At 40.1% G+C, this 26578-nt stretch overlaps 1 protein-coding gene across 1 annotated transcript in view; it reads right to left on the bottom strand.

Annotated features, from left to right (window-relative positions):
- Positions 1–26163, bottom strand: part of ASH2L (ASH2 like, histone lysine methyltransferase complex subunit) — a 31789-nt gene extending 5626 nt beyond the window's left edge. The window contains exons 1-12 of the mRNA XM_055335264.1: positions 25890–26163; positions 25162–25228; positions 24895–25040; positions 20697–20785; positions 20334–20428; positions 16456–16551; positions 15726–15821; positions 13418–13493; positions 11116–11209; positions 10168–10385; positions 1124–1291; positions 698–891 (exon numbers count right to left, since the gene is read on the bottom strand). Of these exons, the coding sequence (XP_055191239.1) occupies positions 698–891; positions 1124–1291; positions 10168–10385; positions 11116–11209; positions 13418–13493; positions 15726–15821; positions 16456–16551; positions 20334–20428; positions 20697–20785; positions 24895–25040; positions 25162–25228; positions 25890–26077 (1527 nt within the window). The 5' untranslated portion in view covers positions 26078–26163. The remainder of the gene's footprint in view (positions 1–697; positions 892–1123; positions 1292–10167; positions 10386–11115; positions 11210–13417; positions 13494–15725; positions 15822–16455; positions 16552–20333; positions 20429–20696; positions 20786–24894; positions 25041–25161; positions 25229–25889) is intronic.
- Positions 26164–26578: the final 415 nt, after the last annotated feature.

Raw genomic sequence — 26578 nt, 5'->3', positions numbered from 1 at the left:
ACAGATACATGCAAAAACATAAATGAATCTCAAAAGCATTATGTCAAACAATAAAAGCCAGATACAAAGCCTACATAGTACATGGCTCAATTTACTTAAGTTTAAGAACAATTAAAACTTATAGGATTATGATAGGGAAAAAAAATTTCTAGATGGTGGTTGGGTCTCTAAGGGATGGGAGTTAGGACTGACTGGGAAAGAGCATGAGGGAACTTCTTGGGGTGATAAGATTCTAATGTCTTCTTAGGGATTTAGGCCAAACTCAAAACTCAGTGAATTTATACTTAAAATCTGTACATTTCATTTTAGGTAAGTTTTATATCAAAAGAAAAAGCTAAATCAAGGTTGCACTCTAGGTATTGACATGTATCCTGAAGTACGTGGGCAGGAGTGAGGTATATTGATCGCTATACCTCTCTGAAGTATATTAAAACAAGATGGACGGACAGATGGGTGGGTGGGTGGAGGAATGAGCAAATAATAGGTTCATGGTAGAATCTAGGTGATGGGTATTCGGACACTGACTTTAAAATTCTTTCAACTTTGTTGTATCTAAAAATTTTCATAGCGAAATGTCAGAAAAATATGTGAATGGTAGGTCAGCATTACAAGAGAACACCCAGGCCGCAATTGCAGGCATTTGTTAGCTGCCACAGATCTTCAAACCCTGAGAAATCTCTCAGGAGGACAAACTCACCTTATCTTTGTAAGTATCGGGCAGTGACTTGGCTGTCTCTGTGTCTTCAGGAAGATTGATATAGAATCCCAGCACATCTCCCTGTCCATAGCCAGAAGAGTAGTGTTTGCCAATCGATTGGTGGAACTTGGTTCCTTTTTTACTTCGCCATGAATAGCTAAACTTATCATAACCTAAGGGAGCTTGAAGGTTACCTGTTCCGATAAAGAAATTTACAGGAAGTCAAAAGACTGCAAATCAAATCTGGTTTGCTGACAAAAAAATTCTCCTTTCATTATATTTTTTGGTCAGTTTTACAAAATTGCAAACCACCCAATCCTTCAGGAAGTGACTTTTCTGCCCAATAAGCTGAAAAGTCATGAAGCTCAGCCAGATGGTCTATACCTCTCCGCCAGCTGCGAAGGCCGCACAACAGCTTCCACTCACCTAACGGCTGGGACCAACCCAGTCTGGCAGCGGTGTCTGGCGGCATCTCATCCACTGTGATTTCAAAGTACCAGGAGCCTTTCCGTACCCCATGAGAAGCCCGGACCATGGAATAGCCCTTCTCTCCAACTACAGTGAGCCGGTCATCGGAGATCTTTAGCTGGGGAGCTGCAGTGTGAAGATGAAAACAATGGCCCGCAACTTACTGGAGGCACTTGGAGACAACTGCCCCCCAAGCCAGAGTCTCCAGGAAAATGGAGTAAGAAATCAGACTATTAGGTCAGGAATCTGAAGTATTAGTTCAGGAGTTTCAAAATCTCAACAGAAGACATGGCTGAAGGTGAGAGGGAAAAAAAAGGAATAAAGTGGTCAGGTAATCTAGTTTCTACTAAAAGTGATATTAAATTAACAGGTTAAAATTAATGATGCTAGTCCCTAAAATGTAACAAACCAATTATAATGTGCTTGGGTCTTGATTTGTATAAACCATCCCTTTTTTTTTAAAAGTAAGTTTTATACTGAATGTGGGGTTTGAACTCACAACCCTGGAATCAAGTTGCATGCTCTACCTACTGAGCCAGCCAGGTGCCCCTGTATAAACCATCCTTTAATAGACCCAATATTTTATTTTGAAATAATTTTAGACTTTCAAAAATAGTACACATTCCCCATATGTCCTTCACCTGGCTTCCCCAAATGTTAATACCATCTGTGGCCACAACACAATTATCAAAACTGGAAAATTAGTATTAATAATACAATGCTGTTAACTAACCTATAGATCATCTTCAAATCAAGCCAATTGGCCAAATAATATCCTTCTTCTGTTCCAGGATCTAATCCAACATCCCACATTTCACTTAGTTGTCATGTGTCCTTAGTTTCTTCCAATCTGAGACAGTTTAAGTCTTTCATGACCATGACATTTTGAAGAGTACTGGTCACTTTTCATTTATAGGAAATAAATGTCCCTCAATTAGGTTTTTCTGATGTTTTCTCCAATTTAAATACAGGTAATGCTTTTTGTGACTGGAACATCACTGAAGTAAATAATGCTGTGCTGCTCAGTATATCTTATGAGGAAACACATGATATCAAAATGTCCACGTTACACTTTGAGCACTTGACTATCATGGTGCCTTACAGGTTTCTCCACTATAAAGCTACTATTTTCTAAAACAAGACAAAATCAGAGAGGGAGAAAAACCATAAGAGACTTTTTTTTAAAGATTATTATTATTATTTTTAAGATTTTATTTGTTCATGAGAGACACACACAGAGCGAGAGAGGCAGAGACACAGGGAGAGGGAGAAGCAGGCTCCATGCATGGAGCCTGACGTGGGACTCGATCCCCGGTCTCCAGGATCACGCTCTGGGCTGAAGGCGGCGCTAAACCACTGAGCCACTCGGCTGCCCAAGAGACTCTTAATCATAGGAAACAAACTGAGGGTTGATGGAGGGTAGTAGGGGATGTGGTAACTGAGTGAGGGGCATTAAGGAGGACATTTGATGGAATGAGCACTGGGTATTACATAAGACTGATGAGTGACCTCTACCTCTGAAACTAACAAATTATATGTCAATTAAATGAAATTAAATAAAATTAAAAAAATTTAAAAAATAAAGTTACTATTTTCCCTTTGTAATTGGTAAGAATTTTGTGGGGGAGATAAAAATATATTTGACACAATCAAGGAAATCTGATTATGGACTGAAGTTAGATGATAGCAAGGAATGATCTATTTTGTTAAGTGTGAGCATTGTGGTTATAAGAGAAAACAACCCCATCTTTTAGAAATGCATATTTTTTAGAGGTATGTAGGGTGAGATTTGTCTTAAAAATTCAGGAAAAAAAAGAGAGGCAAAAAACCCAGATAAAATAAATATGGCAAAAACTTGATAATTGTTAAATCTAGGTGAAAAGTATATGAAGGTTCATTGTATTCATCTTTCTACCTTTGTGTATGTTTGAAACTTTACTATGAGGCCATTATGCAAGATAAGGGGACAATCTAAACCAACTGGAGGGGATATTGCGTCTTGGAAGTGAAGAAAAACAATGACAAAAGATAGGAGAACATTTCCAGGTGATGTCGTTTGATTTTTATCAACATAGAAACAAACACAAATCCAGTTAAGGCCAGTGAGGAAAAAGAAGTTGAAATATTGTTTGTAACACTCAAAGTTGTCTGACTTCTACAGGAGGAAGCAAAAACTTGAGATTAGCTATAGCTTTTATTTTTTATTTTATCTTTTTAAAATTTATTTATTTATGATAGAGAGAGAGAGAGAGAGAGAGGGGCAGAGACCCAGGAGGAGGGAGAAGCATGCTCCATGCCAGGAGCCCAACGTGGTTCTCGATCCCGGGACTCCAGGATTGCACCCTGGGCCAAAGGCAGGCGCTAAACCGCTGAGCCACCCAGGGATCCCCAGCTATAGCTTTTATAAAGGCCTTTACGACTTACAAAGTACTTTCACAGGTAGATAGGTAGGTAGACAGACCCTGACTCTCTCAACTACCATTTCTACAGTGCAGATGGAGCAGCAGATGATGTGGCTGTTCAAGAGCGCACTGCAGGTCATTGTGGCATGGCTGACTAAAAAGCCCTGCCCCTGCGCTCTTTCTGTTACACAGAACCACAATGGCTCATGTATTAGGCAGATGATAACTTCCTTAAATTAAATGCATGTTGCTTAGCACAACTTTCTTAGGCATTTTGCAAATTCTAACTTCTCAAATACAAATATTTCTTCCCTTATCCCTTCCTGGGCAATTCACCCCTACAGCCACTAGGTGGGGGCTGAGCAAGGCAAGTGTCCAGGATGGAATAGGACACTAAAGGGTGTACCTCCTCCTAAAGTACTAATTACATAGGGGAAAAAAGTAACTTTTCAGGGGATAACCTGGCAGATACCACCTTAGCCAAATGATCAAAGTGGACATCATCAGTAATGGGACAAATTAAAATCATGTACCACCTGACAGGATACAACGTGAAGAACATAGATAGCATGATTTAATGATATTTCTGTCAAAGATGCAGAACTGAATCAAATCCTAAGGAATCAACCAGACAAACTCAAACTGCAAGATATTCTATAAAACAAGTGCACTCTCATTTTCAAAAGCTTCAAGGTCCTCAAAATCTAGGAAATAGAAAAACTGTTCCAGATTGAAGAAGACTTAAAAGACATGACATCTATGGGCACTTGGGTGGCTCAGTGGTTGAGCATCTGCCTTCCACTCAGGGCATGATCCCGGGGTCCTGGGATCAAATCCCACATTGGGCTCCCTGCGGGGAGCCTGCTTCTCCCTCTGCCTGTGTCTCTGCTCCTATCTCTCATGAATAAATAAAATCTTAAAAAAAAAAAAAGACATGACATCTAAAAGCAGCAAATGATTCTCAATGGGATCCTTTGCTATAATGACATTACTGTGTCAACTGAAGAAACTTGACTAGGATCTGAGGGTCATCAGATGGTAGTAATCAGTGTTAATTTCCTGTCTTTGATGGTTATGTACTGGTTCTGTAAGAATGTGACAGTTAAAAAAAATATCCACTAACTCTTTGATACTCTTCATTTGAAGAGGTAGAGCCTAATTTCCCTCCACCTGAGTGTGGGTTGAACATAGGGACTCACTTCTAACAAAACAAAGTTGAAGCAACTAACCAGCTTCAAAGAGAGGTCACAGAAGACACTCAAACTCTACTGCTCTCCTGGATCACTTGCACTGGGAGGAGTTAACATCCATGGATGAGGATAATTAGTCTATGGAGAGGCCCACATGGTGAGGCTCTGAGAGAATCCTGTCAAAGTGACATGAGTGAGCCATCTTGGAAATAAGTCTTCCAGCCTCTGTCGAGTCCTCAGAGACGATAGGCCCAGCTAAGAGCTTGACTGCAACCACATGAATTCTACTGAAACATGCCACACAGCTAAGCTGCTCCCAGATTCCCAACCTTAAAAACTGTGGGAGATAATGAACATTTATAGTTTTAGACTGCTAAGTTTTATGGTACTTTGTTAAGCAGCATTAAATAACACAAGGGCAACATCCTTACTTGTAAGAATTACATCATCAAGTTCAAAAAATGAGAGGGGGTCATGGCAACTTACTCTCGAATGGTTCAGAAAAAAATAGTTAGGTACTGTTCTTACAACTTTTTTACACATCTGAGATTATTTCAAAATAAAAACTTTAAAAGATAACATACAGATTTATCATTAATTTTTCAAAGGCTCAGCATAAATAGCATAAACAGCAAGCAGCCCCTGCTATCCTATATTAAGTTTTAAAAAAAAATAATTAACTACTAAGGGCCAGTGTTCTTTTTTTTCCTTCTTCCAGGATTATAGCTATTATGTATAATGAAATAAGACAGGTCTCACTTCTTACACCCTGAAGTCACTTATATGGCTCTTCCCTACTATCAAAGTATGCTTGCCACTACCAGAAGTCAAACAATCCATATATAATGGACATGACACCATAGGATTCCTGCCCTTCCAAATGACCAGCATCAATGTAAGTGTTAGTTTTTTTTATAAATTTAATTTTATTTTTAAAAAGTAATCTCTACACCCAGCATGGGACTCCAACTCACAACTCCAAGATCAAGAGTCACACACTCCACTGACTGAGCCAGGCAGGCACTCCTACAAGTCTTAGTTGTTAGCATTAAATCAAGAAATAATGGGCTTCCAAATGCAATAAGTATGTATGTGACCTGTTTAGAGCTAATTCAAAGAAACAACTGAAAGGCATATTTTAAACCATGGAAATGTGAATATGTGAATATTATTAGATCATTAAGGAATTATTATTCATTTTGGTTAGGGATAATAATGGTATAATAGTTATATTTTAAAGAAACCTTGTTCGACATACATACAGAGTGAAATGTTATTTGGAATTTTCATTAATACTCTAGAAAACAACAAAAATTCATAAGGTACACTCATCTAAAAGTAGTGAGTTTAGGGCAGCCCCAGTGGCTCAGCGATTTGGCGCTGCCTTCATTCTGGGATGTGAATTTGGAGACTCAGGATCGAGTCCCACGTCGGGCTCCTTGCATGGAGCCTGCTTCTCCCTCTGCCTCGCTCTCTCCGTGTCTCTCATGAATAAATAAATAAAAAATATATATTAAAAAATGTGAGTTTATTTAAATTCATTTTTACATTCTTTTTTTTTAAATTTATTTATTTATGATAGTCACAGAGAGAGAGAGAGAGAGAGAGAGAGAGAGAGAGAGAGAGGCAGAGACACAGGCAGAGGGAGAAGCAGGCTCCATGCACCGGGAGCCCGATATGGGATTCGATCCCGGGTGTCCAGGATCGCGCCCTGAGCCAAAGGCAGGCGCCAAACCGCTGCGCCACCCAGGGATCCCTCATTTTTACATTCTAAGGGATGTAAGTGACTAAGGGATAATGAAGGCTATTTTAAGTAAATTATGTTATTAAAAGAGCTATTATACATTAAAGAGTTTTTTAGGACAAAAAAAAGTTATAAAGTCAAAAGACAACTGACAAACTGGGAGAAAATATTCACAACACATACCACAAACAAGAGGTCAATATTCCAGTATATAAAGGGACAGATAATTCAAAACATGACTCTTTTTTTTAAGATTTTATTAATTTATTCATGAGAGACACACAGAGAGAGGCAGAGACATTTGGCAGAGGGAGAAGCAGGCTCCTTGCAGGGAGCCCAGTGCGGAACTCAATCCCAGGACCTCAGAATCACAACCTGAGCCAAAGGCAGGCGGATGCTCAACCACTAAACCACCCCAGGTGCCCCCATAATGACTCTTAAACAGGAAAAAGTGTTCAAACTCACACACAAAACAGCTCTAAGGTATCATTTCTCACCAATGAGACTGCCCAGTTAAAATATAGGACAATTGCACATTCTGTTTGTGAGGCTATGGGGAAAATAAACACTCTACACTGCTGGTGGGAATGCAAATTGGCACAACTTTCCTATGGGCAATTTGGCGATGCTAACAAAACTACATATATATCTGCTTATCTTTTCCTCCAGCAAATTCTACTTCTAGAATTCTACCCTGCAAGTATACCAACAACAATACAAAACACACATGGTCATGGTTATTCAGTATCTTTTTGTAATTGCAGAATACTAGACACAAAGTGCCCAAAGAGTGGTTGAATAAGCTATATATCTCCACATAATACAGTATTAAGAAGCTAAAAAAATAGGAAAAAACAAAGATGATCTCTTTGAAGTACTGCGGAGTAAATGCATGAAGGAAAATGCAAAAGAGTATCTGCCCTTCATGCATGAAAAAAGGAGATAAAAGGAAGTACATATATCTGTTTATTTGTGCAGAAGAAACATAGCAAGGATAAATTAGAAAACTAACGAGATTGGTTACCTATAAAGGGTAAGTGAGGGCAGAAAAGAATGAGAATGGGGTGGCAGGGATGACGAGTGAGTGATACTTTGAGTTAACCTTTTTATACAACTTTAACTCCCGGAACCACAGTCATGTTTCACAGACCCTTCACCGACTCTCCTGAATACCCCCCCCCACACACACAATTTTCTCTCTCTCTGTCTTTCCCCCCCGAGCCCCCCAGGAGGTGGGAGAACCTAAAAAAAATAGCATACAGACACTAACAAATAAACCTAACTATTATAAATGACACATACAATCACCCTGAATGAGGTAGGGAGAAAGAGAACGAAGCTAAGTTAACAGTAACCTGATGGAATACTGCAAGATTAAAAGACAAAGAGCTGGACGGAACTACTGTAAGCTAGCTAGTGAGTATTTCTCACAGAGGTTAGCAATTCTGAAACTACATTATGTGCATATTACAAATAAACAAATAAAGGACTACACTGTAGACAAATTAGCCAGGTTTCTCACTGTTGGAGAAAGAAATGACAAATAAGGCGGAGGGCTGGAACTACCCTGTCGTGTTTCACTGGAATCCAAGCTATCAGTGCAAATGCAGTATAGCCCTGTATATATACGTGTTAGCTGATATACATACAACTCCTATTTCTGTCCATTGAAAGAGTCTAGAAGCGACATCTGGGGAGCATAACACTTAAGTCTTTATTTCTAAATCTCATTCTCCAATCAAAGGAACCAGGGCTCATCAGAGAAGTAGCTGATACTTGGCCTGGGATGTAGAAATTACTAGATAAGCCAGAAATATTTTGTGATGCCAGAAAGTAAAGAAGTACTTAAAAAAAAAAAAAAAAAAGATGAGGCCTATCAAAAAAACAATGGAACTAACCTTAAGAAGTTCATTATGGGGGCACTAGAGTGGCTCAGTGGTTGAATGTCTGCCTTTGGCTCAGGTTGTGATCCCAGGGTCCTGGGATCAAGTTCCACATCAGGCTCCCTACAAGGAACCTGCTTCTCCCTCTGCTTACGTCTTGCCTCTCAGCGTCTCTCATGAATGAATAAATAAAATCTTTAAAAAAAACTCACAAAAACCCCTCCCCATGGCCAAAACAAGAATAATTTGAGCAACTAGAGTTCACACTGATATAATCAATTAAATAATAAGTGGAGACAGGAAGAAAGACATAAAAGACCATCACGCAAACATCACATTAATAACTGCTGCAGGGGCGCTCGAGTGGCTCAGTCAGCTGGGTGTCTGCCTCTGGTTCGGGTCATGATCTCTGGGTCCTGGGATTGAGCCCTGTGGGCTCCCTGCTCAGCAGGGAGTCTGCTTCTCCTTCTCCCTCTACCCCTCCCCCTGCTCATGTTCTCTCTCTCAAATAAATAGAATCTTTAAAAAAAATGTTGCAGAAAAGATCCACTGAAGGATAAAATTGAGCAAAACTTTATTTTTTTTTATTTTTATTTTTTTTTTTTGAGCAAAACTTTATAAACAGGATATCTGCAAAGCCTTAAAGCATCTTTCCTCAAGGTATTTATTAACTACAAAGGGAAAGACAAAGAAAGCCACAGAAACCACCTTAACCAGATGACCAAGTCAACATGATCAATAATTAGACATATCCACATCATGATCACCATGAGATGACGCAATGAGGACTCATTTCTGTGGTATTCTTCCAAAGTATGCATAACCTTGGTCTAATCATGAGGTAAAGTTAGACACTTACTGAGCAATATTCGACAGAATCCCTGATTAATATGATCATGAAAGATATACAAGGACTGAGGAACTGTTAAAGGCTTCAAGAGACTATGGAGAAATAATGAAATGCAATGTAAGATCCTTAAGAATAGGCATTAATGAGGAAACTGGTGAAATGTACATGAAATCTTTTGTTTAGTTAATTGCATATTCCAATGTTAACTTCCTGCTTTTGATAACTGGATTATCAATTGTGTAAGATGATAAATAAAAAATCTTAAAAAAAAGGGCACCTGGGTGGCTTAGTGGTTGAGATCTGTCTTTGGCTCAGGTCATGATCCTGGGATCCTGGGATCAAGTCCTGCATTGGGCGTCCCACAGGGAGCCTGCTTCTCCCTCTGCCTATGTTTCTGCCTTTTGTGTCTCTCATAATAAAAAAAAAATAAAAAATCTTTAAAAAAAAAGTTCATGTAAGATGTTACCATTAGAAGCTTGGGGAGGGATATATTAAAACTATTTTTATAACTTTATTCTAAGTTTAAAATTAGTTCAAAATAGGAGTGTCTGGCTGGCTCAGTTGGCAGAGCATGCAACTTCTGATCTTAGGGTTGTAAGTTTGAGCCCCACGCTGGGTATGGAGATTACTTAAAAATAAAATTAGTTCAAAATAGGAAGTTTTAAAAACACACACACACACACACACACACACACACGTATGCATTTACATAAATGGCTAGAGTTTATAGGAAGAGACAAACAAGGAGATTCTTTTTTTTTTTTTTTTTTTTAAAGGAAGGAGATTCTTTCTTGCGTGTTCTAGCTGAGTCCAGCTAGAACTACAGGTGGGGGTAATAGACTGACATTTTTCTCTCATTTTAGACTGAACAAAGCTGAGGACAGTTTTCAAAGTACCATCTGCGTCCAACATGAACATTAATACCTTACATACCTCGATCGTGTAGGGCTAATAAAACCCGTTCATACAAGCACGCTCTGTAGAGGTCTCCAGGAATAGGCTTTCCTGCCCAGCAGTCAAGTTCAAGCTTCTCAGGGTCAGGGGCATGGGGATCGGGCTCAGCTAGAATATACCGATAGCCGTCTTTGTTAAACGGGTGTTCCAAGGGGTAGCCATGAGGCGGAAGGCGCTGAGCAGAAAACAAAGGGTCACTGCAGAAAGGAAAAAATAAAATCAAGAAACTAAAACTCCCTCTAGCTCAAATGCCTTCAAATCTGTAAGAAGGACATCTGATTTGTTAGATTTCAAGAGGAACACATGCAAGGTCACAAATGTTTTCCATTGCTCAAATAGATCATCCTGCCCTCTGCAGGCAAACCAGGAAAAGATTTGCTTTTAAATTTAATGAAGTGGTTTTGGTCAAATTACTCTCTAGTCTGTAGGAATATCTTTGAAACAGAGCTAGTACTTCATAAGGGAGAGAAAGGGAGAAGGAAACAATTACAATTTCCTTTAGTATATTAATTACTATTAACTAATGACATGAAACTCAGAGATATGAGCACTTACTACCTTGCCAAGCTAAATAAGACCAGGATTTATTGAACAAAGCAAAGGGAAGAGGCACAGCAAAGATGAGGTAAAAGAGCTCAAGTTCAATATTGGGTCTGCTCTCCCTCTCCCCAACCTACCCTTTCTCGAGATGTCCTACAGAACTTAACTCCACAGGATGCTGCCCCAGGGCTGATTTTAACAAATCTGTAAATCAGGATTCCTAGCCTGGGATTATTTTACCCCTCAAAGCGCTCAAGATTTGAGAAGAATGGACAGGCTTTTTAATCTCAGACACCTGAGCTAGTGAAGAGTACAGTTCTTTTCCCTCTGATGAACTGTGCCAGCACCAAAGAATGGTGTAACAGTGGGAGCGGGTGTTCTGCCCACCTCCGGGCCTTCTTGGTGGTCCCTGTGGTCCCTCCATCCTGCTGCTTGCGCTTAGCTCCTCTTCCTTTTCCACTGCTTCCTGCTGCAATTCCCCCTTTGAAGAGAAGGCAGATCACTTTCAATGAGTTATGACAGAAGCTTCCCAGGATATGGAAATTCCATGGAGACTAACATTCCCGACGTGCATTTGTGTAACACCACACACAGGAGGATTTCCTTCCTGAAAGCATAGTGGGTTTCACCTTGGTTCTGAAAGAGTCTGCTGAGCTTCTCACAGCTACGAACACTGGGCTCTAGTGGTAAGCTCAAAGGAACGTAGCACTGATAACACCGGTATTACATTTTCAACCTTCCTTTCTTAATAAACTATAACTACAAGTACACTTTCTGAGGATGTGACACAAATGCATTTTCACTCATCCAGATTCCAAATACCCACATCTAAAAACAATAGCAAGAGTAACATTTTTTTCCCACCCAAATCAATACAAACATTCACAAAGAATATCCTCAGTATAAGGAGATGTTCACTTGCTTGAACTGTGCATGATATATTCCATAAACATAATAAAGGCACAATATCTGCTAAAGCACTTAACTAGAATATCCAACAAGACAAAGGTACATAAAACATAGAAAACAGAAACGGAAATACTAAAAAGGTGTTTCTCTCCAGTGCTACTAGGTATCCACTCCAGTTGTGCATGACACAAGTAGAAAGGCTTTAAATTTAGCAGGCAACTTTTACAATTACTGTGCCAATGTATAAAATTCAAGTTAGATTAACCTAGCTTGTGGAATTAAGAGCAAATATCAATAGACAATTTACATATGTCATACAAAAATTAATTTAGCTACATACTCAGGCCACAAGGACTCCTACCTAGTGATTTCTGAAATAGGTACTTTGAAATCCTTGTCCAGTTCTGTCTTTCCTCTCAATTTGTTTTTCCATCTGCCAGAAAATGTCCCTGAACTGCAGGAAAACACCTTTATGGAAACAACTACATAGAGTACTGTATCTTAATTTGGGGCAAGCTTGGAAATTATCAGCAGTTCTGCTGCAATGAAAAAGATCAAGACATTGAGAGCAAGTCATATTCTGCACATACAGGACCAGATTCACACAGAACTTCCTTTTATGAACATATCAGGTATTATTCCTACTTTTCATAACAAGGTTTAATGTTAAACTGTTGCAACATCCATTATCTCTAGTTTGAGTTACCTTAAAAAACTATTAATTTTTAACTGTTACTTGTATTTTGATTAATTTAAGAGAGAAGTTTTAGATCTACCTGAAATAAAGCTACTAAGGGGACTGCTGGCCATGTTAGGCAGAATATGACAATGTATAAGCTTTTAATTACTAACATTCAACTGGAACTATAGTTTCATATCAAGTGCTATTGCCACCATTTTCACGATGCTTTAAAATTTCAACTTAGTTTTAGCTTCTACCACAACTCAGCAAAAAGCATTTTCCAAACCACATAATACTTAAGTCTGAGAGGCTGAAAGAAGACAGAGGAGGAATTCACCTCCAAAAGAGGCTCCACCTGTAAGAACAGAAGTGGCACCATGTATTTGTCAGATTTTAAACAATTAAAAGGGGAAAAAATGGTGTAAAAAGATAAACAATATGCTTAGCTATTTCCAACCCATCTTAGAATATTAGTAACAGTGGAAATGATTACAGATTTAAGATGCTATTGCTCCAAAGGACAAGTTAATGATACCATGTGTTAGCTGAATAGCTAGCTACCTCCCAGCTACCCCAACTTTCATTAGATTACCATTAATCCTGAAGGCCATTCCTGTCATTAGGTGGATTACTGATAGAAAAGCATCTATAGTGAGTGATCAGTACAGAAATGCTGTCATGGGAATAAACTAAAGTTTCAGGGCAAGAAAAATGAGAAGATGGGCAAAGGAGTTCTGTTAAATAGAAGCTGAATTAGGAGTAAGAGCAGAGAGCAACTGAATCTACATTAGATGTTAGTGATGAGGATACAGACATACAGATAGGGAGTCTAAAATAAACACAGTAAATCTAACCTTAAACCTGTATGTTGTCTTATGCTAAATCTGTTTCATTTAAGATCAAACTATAGTGTAAAGGGACAAAAAGATCTCCACTACCATCTGTCTAATCTTTAGCTAGCTTCCAAAAACTGAGTTCGGGACTGTAAAGCCTCTGTAAATATCCAGTTAAGAGTCAACCCAAAGGATGCCCAATGCTAGGCATATTTGGATTCAACAGCTTACAAGTATTTCATCAAGGAGACATTTAAACACTTACCATTTAGATTCCCACTTGTAGACACAGCACTGCTTTGCTTTTGGTTGTCATAAGCAGGACCAATGTTACTAAGATCCTAGAGGGAAAAACATATTCAATTATAAAGGCTATATAATCAAACCACTCTGGCAATGCTCAAAAAACCAGGAAATTCTAATAGAATGTGAATCAAAACTGACAACCCTAAGAATGTGAATCAAAACTGACAACCCTGAAATTTGCAGGGTCCCAAACCTGGATGCTTCAGAGATCAGCAAGTAACAAGTGTGAAGTGGGCCAAATGTAAGGATCACTGTGGTTAAGAATGCATTGGGGGTGGAGTGGTGGAGGGGGGCAATGGCAAACAGCAGTGCCTAAGCCTCATTTTCTCAGCTCCCTGTGGGAATTCAGGCCCATTGTAATCAGATCTTTTAGAAAAAAAAAGACAGAAATCTGAATTTCTAAAATTGGCACATTAAGTTAACAAATGCTGGACTCATCTACTCTAAGAAAACTGACTGATTTATGAGCCTGTTTTGCAGAAGCTGACTGATCAAGGATAAGGCTAGCTAAGACTGGAGCAAACAGGGAATTCCTCCAAATGCACAGAAAGGACAAAGAGCAAACAAAAGTAACCTCTAGGAGGACATACCCCCAGGTGCCCTCTACCTCATCATCCTGAGCTGCTATATTTGGAGCAAATGACCCATAAACAGGCTTGATTCCTGAATGCACATGCCCAGAAAGGAGGACACCTCCTTTTGTCCCTATATCAGTTAGCATATTCCGTTCAACCTACACACCACTCCCTGACATCCTGACTCCTTATGGTTAAATACACCCAACCCCTATCCTTCGAGAAAGCAGATCTAAGAAATTTTCTCCCATCTCCTTGCTTGAAACCCTCCAATAAAACCCCTTTTCTCTGCTACAAAACTGGTGTCAGGTTTTGGCTTACTGTACATCATTGGGCAATGGACCTGTGTACAGTAACATTTCTGTGTGAAACCCTGAATTTTCGGGATGCCTGGGTGGCTCAGTGGTTGAACACCTGCCTTTGGCCCAGGGTGTGATCCTCGAGTCCCGGAATTGAGTCCCACATTGGGCTCCCTGCATGGAGCCTGCTTCTCTCTCTGCCTATGTCTCTGCCTCTCTCTGTGTGTCTCTCATGAATAATAAAAAAAAAAAGAAAGAAAGAAACCTTGAATTTTCAATGCTGACTGATCAAACATTTTTTTTTAATAAAGATTTTATTTGGGATCCCTGGGTGGCGCAGTGGTTTAGCGCCTGCCTTTGGCCCAGGGTGCGATCCTGGAGACCCGGGATCGAATCCCATGTCGGGCTCCCGGTGCATGGAGCCTGCTTCTCCCTCTCCTTGTGTCTCTGCCTCTCTCTCTCTCTTTCTCTCTCTCTTTCTCTGTGTGTGTGTGACTATCATAAATAAATAAAAATTAAAAAAAAAAGAAAGATTTTATTTATTTATTCATGAGAGACAGAGAGAGGGAGATAGAGAGAAGCAGAGACACAGGCAGAGGGAGAAGCAGGCTCCACGTAAGGATCCCGATGTGGGACTCGATCCTGGGATTCCAGGATCACACCCTGGGTGGAAGGCAGGCGCCAAACCGCTGAGCCACCCAGGGATCCCTGATCAAACATTTTAAGGCACATCTGAAAGATGTGGCTTTCTGCCACACCAAATGAGACCTCTGCCATTGTAGAGAGTGGAAATTTTCTTTTTCCTCATTATGCTAGATACACAACACAAATTCTTTTTTTTTTTAAGATTTTATTTATTTATTCATAGAGATGCAGAGAGAGAGAGAGAGAGAGAGAGAGAGAGAGAGAGAGAGGCAGAGACACAGGCAGAGGGAGAAGCAGGCTCCATGCAGAGAGCCCGACGTGGGACCCGATCCAGGGTCTCCAGATCACGCCCTGGGCTGCAGGTGGCGCTAAACCGCTGCGCCACCGGGGCTGCCCCACAACACAAATTCTAATTCACAACAAATTTTTCTTGCTAATATAAAAGTTTTTAAGAGTAAACTTTAAGATGGAAAGAAAATTAGAAGTAACTCAGTACAGCTTATTTGTGATACAAGTGAGGAAAGTTAAAAAAGATAAAAAGGATATGCATAAAGCCATAACATTAAGGGGAAGAGCCAGAACTAAAATGCTAGTCTCCTGGTTTAAGGCAAGGGCTCCCTCTTCCCACATATAGCAGAAACCCTCCCTTGGAGCCCACAATGTGAGAGGCCTCTAGTGGCAGTGGCAAACAGTAAAATGTTAATAAAGCCCAAATCTCAGTCTCCAAATCAAGAGGAGTACACAGTACCTGATCCAAAAGTCCAAATTTGGGGTAATCTTCTTCTGGGTCCTTACTCCCGGGATCAGGATGTTCCTTTACTAAGAATACATCTCTTTCTTTACTCTAAAAGGAAGCAGTATTTTAGCATTATTGGAGATTTTATACTTCAAAGTGGTGCTGAATGGATGATCAACCAGCAACTCCAATTCCTAAGTGTAATCTCCCAAAATGATACTACTGCTTTCCCCTCTGATTAGAAAATTAACACAAGACCATCCAAAAATTCAAACAGAGAAACTTGAAAAAATGAGAGCCAAAGTCCTTCAGAATCCTCACCTATCCCTCCACCTCACAGAGATAAGCACTGTTAACAGCTTGCTGTTGGCTTCTCCCCAGGTGCTCTCTTTAATTCTAAGGACAATAATGTTTAAAACAGTGTTATTTGTTTTTGTTTTTAAAGCAAAGGAAAAAATAGTCTGCAATGTCAATATAAAATTATACTTGCAAAAGTACAGTAGAAAAGGTTTCAGTGTCGTGTATAAAACAACCAGGGTGATATTCACTTTAGACACAACTTTGTGACTGTGTGAAACCTATTAAAATTTACAATTAGTGATACCTCACTCTCCAAGAATTACAACTAAGTTTTCTCATTTTCTTAGTCATCACATTATTTCAGTGAGACTTAAACAAATTTAATTCTTACAAAGAACACTGACTTCCAAAATGTCGAGTCTAATCATTTTAGTCTACTCACCATCGTTTTAACAATGTTATTTGGCCAAGTCATTTTCCCAGGTCTCTGTCTGGTCGTCATGCACTCCCAGTATTTATCAATAAATGGTATGATATCCTAATTTTTAAAACAAAATATATTAAGATTTCTACAGTTGCTTTCAGTTATACTCACAAAAAAAGGAAAGAAAACTGCAGCATTTTCAAAGACCTTGTCAGAACTGAGAGAAAAATCCACATTTAGTCTTTTCATGATTAAACAAACACATAATTGCATGCACTCCCAAATCATTCTCTCCTGAGTTCTTGTTTCTGCTTCTGACATCTCTATATGGATACCCCCCAGGCACCTCAAACTTCTTATAAGAAAACTATAAACTTTGGAGGGTGCCTGGGGGGCTCAGTTGGTTAAGCGTAGGACTCTTGGTTTTGGTTCAGGTCATGATCTCAGAGTCATGAGATGGAGCCCCAAGTCCAGCTCCCGTGCATGGAGCCTGCTTAAGATTCTCTCTCTCCCTCTTCCTCTGCACTTCGCCCCCACCCTCTAAAAAAAGAAAGAGAAAACTAAACTTTGTATCCTACTTCACAAATCTGCTCTGCTGATTTTTATTCTTGCTCTTAATGCTCAGAATCACCTATTACCTAGAATCACAAGCTAGAAACCATGGATCATCTTTGATTCTTCTCTTGTGTACAACTTTTACATCTAAACCAACACCAAATTAATTCTTAAGACTTCAGAAATTCTCACCAATTTAGCCTCCTTTCTATCCCCACTGCTTTGATTGTAGTCCTCACCAGTTCTTGCTGGCGTGACTAAAATAATATCTGAGCTTGATCTGACATTGGCCTTCCCCCATTCTCACCATTCTTCCAAAGTCCACCAGAGTCAGAGTCAATCACTAATACCTTCCACCAATTAGTTCCATGAAAACCAAATTTTTACCAAAAGGAACCAGGGTTGGGGCACCTGGCTGGCTCAGTTGGTGGAGCATGTGGCTCTTGATCTCGGGATTGTAAATTCGAGCCCCATGTTGGGTGTAAAGATTACTTAAAAGTAGTATCTTTAAAATAAATAAATAAACAATAAAATAAAAGGAACCAAGGTTGAATCAGGGAAAGTAGAAAGAAGTCTGGAATATTCTGCTGTTACAGAAAGAAGAGTTCAAAAACTGATAGAGACATATCAAAAAGTGTAAGGAGTCAGCAGTCTGACACTGGTCAAATCCAAGCACCAGAATCAGAAATCCAATAATGGACTATAAAAATCCATAAATCTGGGGCACCTGGGTAGCTCAGTCGGTTAAGTGTCCATCTTCAGGTCGTGGTCCCAGGGTCCTGGGATTGAGCCCCAGGTTGTTGGCTCCCTGCTCAGTGGGGAGTTTGTGTCTTCCTCTGCCCCTCCCCCACCCCATCTAAAATAAGTAAAATCTTAAAAAAAAAAAAACCCACAAATCCGCATACTTAAAAGAAAAAAAAAAAGGATGGACAGAAAGGAAAACTCTTCTTTACAGAAGAATTGCAAGCAATATTCTTTTTCACAGCGACCATTCTATTAACTGATTCAGGCTAGGATAATCAGTGGTTGCTAAAATCACTGCTTGAAAGGGTTCAAACAATACATTCACACAATCCCAAGGCATCACCACACAGATTGCTTAATAATTACAAAGAGAAAAGGTCCCTTTACAATGGAGAAATCTGGCAGAGACCTCCTCTTTACCAAAGTAATCAAATTTAGAACCGCTAATGATAAAACAAACCAGTATTTTATGTCTCTTGATGTGACACAAGGAAAAATGTACACTATGTACATAATACTCTTGCCAAAAATGTTTAACCTGAGAGGATCAGTTGGTTAAGCATTTGACTCTTGATTTTGGCTCAGGTCATGATTTCAGGGTTGTGAGATCGAGCCCTGTATAAAGTTCCGTACTGGGCGTGGAGCCTGTTTGAGATTCTCTCTCTCCCTCTCCCTTTCTTTGTTCTGCCCCACTTCCCTCTCTAAAAAAAAAAAAAAAGTTTAACCTGAATTCAATCATGAGAAAACAATCAGATATAAATGCAACTTGAGGAGCATCATGTCAAACAATTAAGATCCTCAAAATTTCTGTCACAGCAGACTTGGGTGCCTGGTTGGCTCAGTTGGAGGAGCATGAGACACTTAATCTCGGGGTTGTGAGATGGAGCCCCACAGTGGGATTAGAGATTACTTAAATAAACTTTGCAAATAAATAAACATATGTATGTCATAGCAGACTAAAAAAACAAAGTAAAATAAATTCAGGAACTATTTTAAAGACAAAAAAGACATTATAGGGATGCCTAGCTGGTTCAATGGGTAGAGCATGTGATTTTTGATCTCAGGGTTGTGAGTTCTAGCCCTATGTTGGGTGTGGAGCCTACTTTAAAAAAGAGAGAGAGAGAGAAAGAAGGAGAGAAAGAGAGAGACATTACAACTAAATGTAATGTGTGATCCTTGCCGGGAACCTAGATGGAGGAAAAAACTATGAAAGATATTAAGACAATAATAACAGTAAGAAAATATAACTATATATTTTATATAAAAAATAAAAATTTTATATAAGTAGACAATAGTATTACATTAACACTAAATTTTCTGAGTATGATCACTGTATTATCATTATGAGAGAATACCAGATATAATGTTCAATTCAGTCTCACATAGCTTAGAGAAAAAATATAGACAGGATGATAAAGTAAATGCAATAAAATATTAACAACTGGTAAATCTAGGTAAAGAATAAACAGATGTTCACTGTACTACCTGAATTTTTCTATACATTTGAAAAATTCAAAATAATTTGGGAGGAATAAATAAAAAAAAAAAACAAATCTAATCACAACACATCTTTAATGCAGGAATAAAAAGAAGGTGAGCGGGCTGTCTATAGGACTAGATCCTAATTTCTATTCAGTAGAAAATCCCTTGCAGGTCTGATCCCAACTACACTGGTCTCACCAGACACCCTATACAAGTGTCTTTCAAACTGTAGATTGCAATCAATTAGTAAGTTATAAAATCAATTTTGCAGATCAAATCTAGCCCTGCCTAGAACAGGAAATAACAGAGTACAGAGGGAAAAGATCAGAGGATAAGCACTGTTTGGTGAAATTTTTGTTTCAGTTTTTTTTTTTTAAGATTATTTATTTATTTATTCATAGAGACAGAGAGAGAGAGGCAGAGACACAGGCAGAGGGAGAAGCAGGCATCATACAGAGGGACAGCCTGATGTGGGACTCGATCCAGGGTCTCCAGGATCACGCCCTGGGCTGCAGGCGGCGCTAAACCACTGCGCCACCGGGGCTGCCCTTTTGTTTCAGTTTTAAATGAAAAGTAGGTAGGTATAATAGTATACTAGGTACAATGTAAACTCCACATTCTAAAATTTATTTAATTTTATTTTGTTACCATGAATCACAGTATAGGAAAGACTCATGGATGGGTTAATCATCTAATTTTGATTCCTGACTTTCGTTGTGTGGTTCTGCAGTTTAATAATAGGATAACTCATTTAAATAAACTCATCCTCTTCCTTCTGACAAAATCTGTACTAACAATCCATACAAATAGCTAAACTGGGCTGAGAAGGTTCCCCTCAAGATTTGATTATTACTTGCAGGATAGACAGTTGTTACTTCTATAATGCCAACCAAAACTATTTAACAATTCACCCAACTAATAACTAAGCCAAATGACATAATTTGCACATACTAAGAAGTTAGTAAATCACATGAAATAAGTAACATGTAACTACTCAATCTACAGTCGTATATTCACAAAAATTTGGGGGAAAGTACTTATTGTTAAAAAGTATATTTAGAAGTTCCACCTAATTCTTTGGCATAACTGTGCAATTACATTAATTTCTTCTCTACCTTATCTTTGGAGAACATGGTTTTCGGATGTTCATCCTGTGTTCGGGACTGCCATGTTAGGTTGGCCAGAGCACTAAGGCACATTTCCTTCAAGTCTATCAAAAACAAAATGGAAGAAAAAGTTATCTATAGTATTATCTATTACCAAAAGAATATTAACCTAGGTGGTCCACAAATTAGCAATTACAGCAGCTAAAAGTAGAGTCATCATTAATCTGAAATGGACAACAGCCATTACTCAGAGCTAAACCTGAACTTCTACCAGCTACCAGGCAGAGGTTTCTGATTCTGCTATGTCCAAATTCCTTTTGTTTTGCAGCTAACCAGAGAACAATTTTGCAGCACTCCATAGTTTGTTCTTACTTGCTTGCTTCCGGAGGAAATAGGTATTCCCACTATGATGGCACACATTGCAGTGAAAACTATAGTTGGTCATGAAAGGTAGACAGGATCTGCAGAACAGCCAGATTAAACAGATTAGTGAACTTCTCAACACACATTTCTTATGAGAAGTAAATCAACAGAATCAACAAGAATCCCTTTCTCACAATGAAATTAAGGGAATAATATTAATATATTAATATACAATTACAACTTAAAAAGGTCATCAAAACCAAAACAAGGCTTGTATTTTTACAAATAGATGGATTTTTCTGTTACAAAAATTTAATAAGACATTATCTACCATAGTGGATAATTCATCACCAGGAAGGTTCTCACTGGGATCTTGTCCAAGCTAGTTTGTTATAGTATTTGAGCACCTAAAAAGATTATCCTAGGCCAGTTGTGGAAAACAAAGCAGGCTCTTTAAATACCTTTATATATAAATATTTGTATGTAAATGATATGTAAATATAAACAGATATATAAATGTTTGTATATAAATTTTATTTAAATACTTAAATATTTATTTAAAGTGCCAGTAACATGTTGGAAAGGGCAGAGAGAAACTATGACAAGATTAATTAAAAATGTAAATAATTGTGGTGCCTGGGTGGCTGGGTGGCTCAGAAGGTTGGGCATTTGACTCTTGATTTTGGCTCAGGTTGTGATGTCAGGGTTGGGAGACCGAGCCCCGCATTGGACTCTGTGCAGAGCATGGAGTTGGCTTGAGATTCTCTCTCTCTCTGTGTCTCCCTCTGTTCCTCCCCCTGCTCTCTCTCTAAAATAAATAAAATCTTTTTTAAAAATGTAATTATTCAAGAAAACAACACATAGTCACAAAACATTACTTATCTCATTATCAAAGGAATCCTACAGATGGTAATTAGTCTATTAGAGTTTTAAGCATCCAAGTAGTAACTTCAGATTTAAGAGAAAAGATTTCTGGAGGACATAAGTTATGAACTGGATTTGGGAAGATGAGTTGGTTTTCATTTCTCTAGGTGTGAACTATGTATAGAGATGAGAAAGGGCCAACTAGGGGGCAGAGAGGCAAACTGCTGTTAAATAAATTTGTCTCAGAGAGGGGATTTGTCAGGGATATGGTTAAAAAAAAAAGAAAAGTAAAAAGTAAGGCTTGATAGGTAGGAAGTGCAAGGAACCAGGTATAGTTGGATATTTTCTGTGGGTAATACGAATTCCTTGAAGGCGAAGTGACACAGTTAAAATTCCAAGTTGCATGACAGGATGGGTCAGAAGAAAGAGATTACAAAAAGCAAATGTATGTAAGATGCTTTTTTGGCAGCTCCAACAGAAGGTAAAGAAGGCCTCACTTAGGGTGAAATTAATAAAAACAGAAAGGAGGGGATCCCTGGGTGGCGCAGTGGTTTGGCGCCTGCCTTTGGCCTAGGGCACGATCCTGGAGACCCAGGATCGAATCCCACGTCGAGCTCCCGGTGCATGGAGCCTGCTTCTCCCTCTGCCTGTGTCTCTGCCTCTCTCTCTCTCTGTGACTATCATAAATAAATACAAAAATAATAAAAATAAAAACAAAAACAGAAAGGACAAGCCCCTACACAAGAAGAGAAAAAAGTTGGTAAAGCTTGGTGACTAATGGAGGGGGGCAGGAGGTGAAAATTCTACCTACTAAGGGTGCTTATATCACGAAGATGAAACTCCTAAGAGGGAAGTTTGGGGCAAGAGAAGACCTGTCTGTTTAAAGGCAGACAGAAAGATGCCAGAGAAAGGGAGAGATTTAAAAAAATGATGGATACTGAGGATATAACTGAGGAAACCAATGCATTAGAGAAAGAGGTGTGGTAGGGACTGCACCCAATGACTGGAAAAGTAGAGTACAGGGAGACCTTAGTCTTAAAAAGGAGAAAAGTAGGGCAGCCCAGGTAGCTCAGTTTAGTGCCGCCTTCAGCCCAGGGCCTGATCCTGGATACCCAGGATTGAGTCCTGCATCGGGCTCCCTGCATGGAGTCTGCTTCTCCCTCTGCCTGTATCTCTGCCTCTCTCTCTGTCTCTCATAAATAAATAATTAAAAAAAAGAAAAAAGGAGAAGGGTAACAGAAAAATAGGAGACTGGTTTAAGTTGTAAGAGAAGAAATCAAAATAAAAGCAGGATAATCTTGGATTCAACTGAAACTTGCTTGAGATATCCTCAAAGAGAAGCTTCCTGAGTGTGTGTCTACTGTCACCATTCAAGAAATAAACATTGCTGTGAATGTTTAGATTGAGTTCCCTTGCCTTTACATTGCTCTCAAACCCTTTCTGTTCAACAGCCCACTGTGACAAAATCACCTCAGGAAGTAAAGCCTCAGGGTGTCTGGGTGGCTCAGTTGAGAATCTGCCGTTGGCTTAGGGTTGTGATCCAGGGGTCCTGGGATCGAGTCTCACATTGGGCTCCCCACAAGGACTCTGCTTCTCCCTTTGCCTATGTCTCTGCCCCTCTCAGTTTCATGAATCAATAAAGAAAATTAAAAAAAGAAAAGAAAAGAAAAGAAAGAAAAGAAAAGAAAGAAAGAAAGAAAGAAAGAAAGAGAAAAGAAAGAAAGAAGGGATGCCTGGGTGGCTCTGCAGTTGAGGTTCTGCCTTTGGCTCAGGGCGTGACCCAGGGGTCCTAAGATCAGAGTCCCATATCGGGCTCCCTGCGTGGAGCCTGCTTCTCCTCCCTCTGCCTCTCTTTGTGTCTCTTGTGGATAAATAAATAAAATCTTTTTTTTTAAATAAATAAAATCTTAATAAAAAAAGATAAAGCGAAGCCTCAAACTACAGATATGTAGATAGTTGTTATTTAATTGAAATATAACATGTTTACAGCAGCCTTTTTCCTACCCTGCTGGCTCACTTCCTCCATCTCAGCTGTGAAGGGTAATCTGTCCCACCTAGGTGGGCTTTAGGTGTAACTTCTCAAATTCAGGTACAAACTGGTTTTTACCAAAACTCCAAACTGTGCTTTGATTCTTCCCTAGATCTCCCTAAATTATCCCTCTGGTAAATTTCCTTTCCTAGGCTCTACTTATCCAAATAAACTCTCCCGGGCCAAAGCGGCCCAATTTTAGGTCTTGTCTGTCTAGGTGACCAGCTTTGCTTATCTTGTATATTCTCCCTATAGAGCCTTCTACCAAGATCAATTCTTTCTTCCAGATCCTTCAGTATTCTTTTTTTTTAACATTCTATCTTAGGTCATCAATCACATGTTAATTAGAACATTAGCATTTCTCAGTGGTTGGGTGTCTGCCTTTGGCTCAGATCGTGATCTGGGGTCCTGGAAATAAGTCACATTGGGCTCCCTGCCCGGAGCTTGCTTCTCCCTCTGCCTATGTCTCTGCCTCTCTCTCTCTCATGAATAAATAAAATCTTAAAAAACAAAAAAAAGAACATTAGCATTTCTAAAACCCATTATAACTTTTTAACTAGAAAGCATACAATAAATTATAAAGGAAGATATTTCTTCACAAATCCACCCAATGAGGAAGAATTTCATAATAGTCTTATTTTGAGACAATCTAAATTTACTTGCATAATATGGACCATAAGGAACACCACAGAGAGCTAGCAGAATTATTTCCATAGACAGTGGATCAACATCAAGCACTTGCTGTTTACTGAATCCCTACAATAAAGCAACAGCCTTTTATTCTCAATCATAAAATGATTTTAATTCATTAGAAGAGGTAAACGATTGGAAATATGTTGAGGAGTAAACACAGGATACTTAAAGGGAGTGAGTTCAAGAAGCCAAAAGTTAAGAAAAAATGGCTCAAGCATGAATAGGCACAGGTCATCTCAAATTTTTGACAACAGGCTTTGTCTGTCATACACACCAACCCTTTCCCCCAAATCCATTAACACTAATACAACATTTAAATGATACTGTCCCATATTTGTTTATATACTGCTTCACAACTGCACAGCTTTGTCTCCCAACCAAGTAAGCTCAAAGCAAGGATAATACTTAACGTTGCACCTATTTGGTCTGGGCCCTCAATAGGTAGGAAACAAGCCCAGGTTATTAAAACAATTCCTGATTCAAATCCTACTACTCACTGAACAGGGGTTAGAAGACATAGGAAATACGCTTTTATGTTTGCCTACAAACTATCATTCAGCTGTTGAACATGTTGACATTTTTTTCACAAAGCGATTCTCAGAGACCACAAAAAATACTCACGAGGTATCTATGCCAAAGGTGTCTGCTGTGAACCATTTCGTACATATCCCACATTGCAGCTCTACCTCTCCCAACTGCCGGCCATTCTCTTCATCCACCGAGCCAGCCTGGGTATCCATCACCTCTGAAGTATCTCCAGCACCTTCCTGCGTCCACAGAGCAATTAGAAAATCAAGTTAGTTGACCCAACTGTATTTCTGAGTCACTTAAAAACTTAAAAAAACAAAAGCTATTTCGCCTTGCATACATCCAAAAAGAAGTACTTACTAGTGTATCTTTTCCATTAGAGGATTCGGTCTCCAAACCACCACCTACATCAACTGAATTTGCATCCCTACAAGATAATGAAAGCACTCAAGTAAGAATTTTCAAGAGAAACAAACCTCAAAGTGCCTATTTCCAAAGATAATGATCAAAGTACAGCTGAACTTCACGCTCCTACAGCTTTTTTCAACTAAGCCTGTTCTCAGCCTGGATGCCCAGGGTTAGGAAGAATATGGCCTAGACAGACGCAGCCCCACAGGGCACAGGGAAGCCTAATCTGCCCTTACCAACAAATCTACACTGGCTGGAATTGGTCCTCGGGGAGGTTCGCAGAGATGCAGCTCTCCCACTCTGCTTACAGAGGAACCGTTACTTCTTCCAGTCCGTCAATCCAAAGTGGTTTCTTCTCTGGGATATCTGAGGGGTTCCTGCTCTCAGAGTAAGCTACGAGCTCCGTGCTAGGGTGCCAGAGCAGGGGAGAGAACAAGAACCTGGACTCTCACAGAGAAAGATGTGAAAAGGGGCGTAGTTTCAGACCTAGTTCAGAGGGGAGGGCCGAGGGGACGGGCCAAGCGGCGGGCGGGACTACACTCCTCGAGGGGGCAGGGCGAGCCGTTAGCTGCAAGACCTAGGTTCGGAGGGGGCGGGCAAGAGGGTTCCCGGGAGCCGCGGAATTCTAAGAGGGCTGGGCCTCCCTCCCTACATCCTCCTCGGGCCACAGGACGTCTCACCCGCTTTCTGCCTCTCCAGAACTAGGTTCCGCAGTTGGAGCAACAGATGCCCCCTCTCCAGCCGGGGCAGTTGCCACTGCTACCACCGGTTTTATCTCCCCTTCTTCCGCCGTTGTTGCATTTGCGGCCGCTGCTGGGCCGGGTCCTGCATCTACTCCGGGTCCGGGTCCGGTTCCCGCCGCCGCCATCACTGCCGCCTCCCAGGGTTCTCGCGAGAATCCTATCTCGGTCTCGCGTGAGTTGCCGACTGGCTTTGTAATCTTCAAACAGTAAAGGTTCTTGGTGGGTCCACCGCTTGCCTGAGGAATAGGCACTCCCGGACCACTTTAAGGGGGCGGGCGGGCGGGCCGAGGTGGGCGGGGTCTCGGGGTGTGGCCTGCTACGGACCCAGCAGGGTGAAGGCGTCGGAAGCAAGAATACTAGTTGGCTTTCTTCTAGGACTTCCTTGGCCAGATTCTGTACCTTTTCGTGGCCAACGCTGGACGTCACCGCGCAGATGAGGCGCCTTGAGAGGCAGCTCGAGGTGCCCAAGGACTCCGAAGGTTGTGGTGTGCGCTCCAGACGTTCCTCCCCGTGAAATGTGGAAATGTCTTCTACAAACACCGACCAGGACTCGCTGCCCCACCGCAGAAGCTGTTCGCTGCCCTGCCCTCGAGGTCTGCCACCTTGTGCACGCCTAGCCTCGGCTG

The sequence above is a fragment of the Nyctereutes procyonoides genome, unplaced genomic scaffold (assembly GCF_905146905.1).
Source record: "Nyctereutes procyonoides isolate TBG_1078 unplaced genomic scaffold, NYPRO_anot_genome, whole genome shotgun sequence".
In the NCBI taxonomy this organism is placed as follows: domain Eukaryota; kingdom Metazoa; phylum Chordata; class Mammalia; order Carnivora; family Canidae; genus Nyctereutes; species Nyctereutes procyonoides.
Note: the sequence above shows the minus strand (reverse complement) of the source record. Positions and strands in the feature narration are given on the sequence as shown.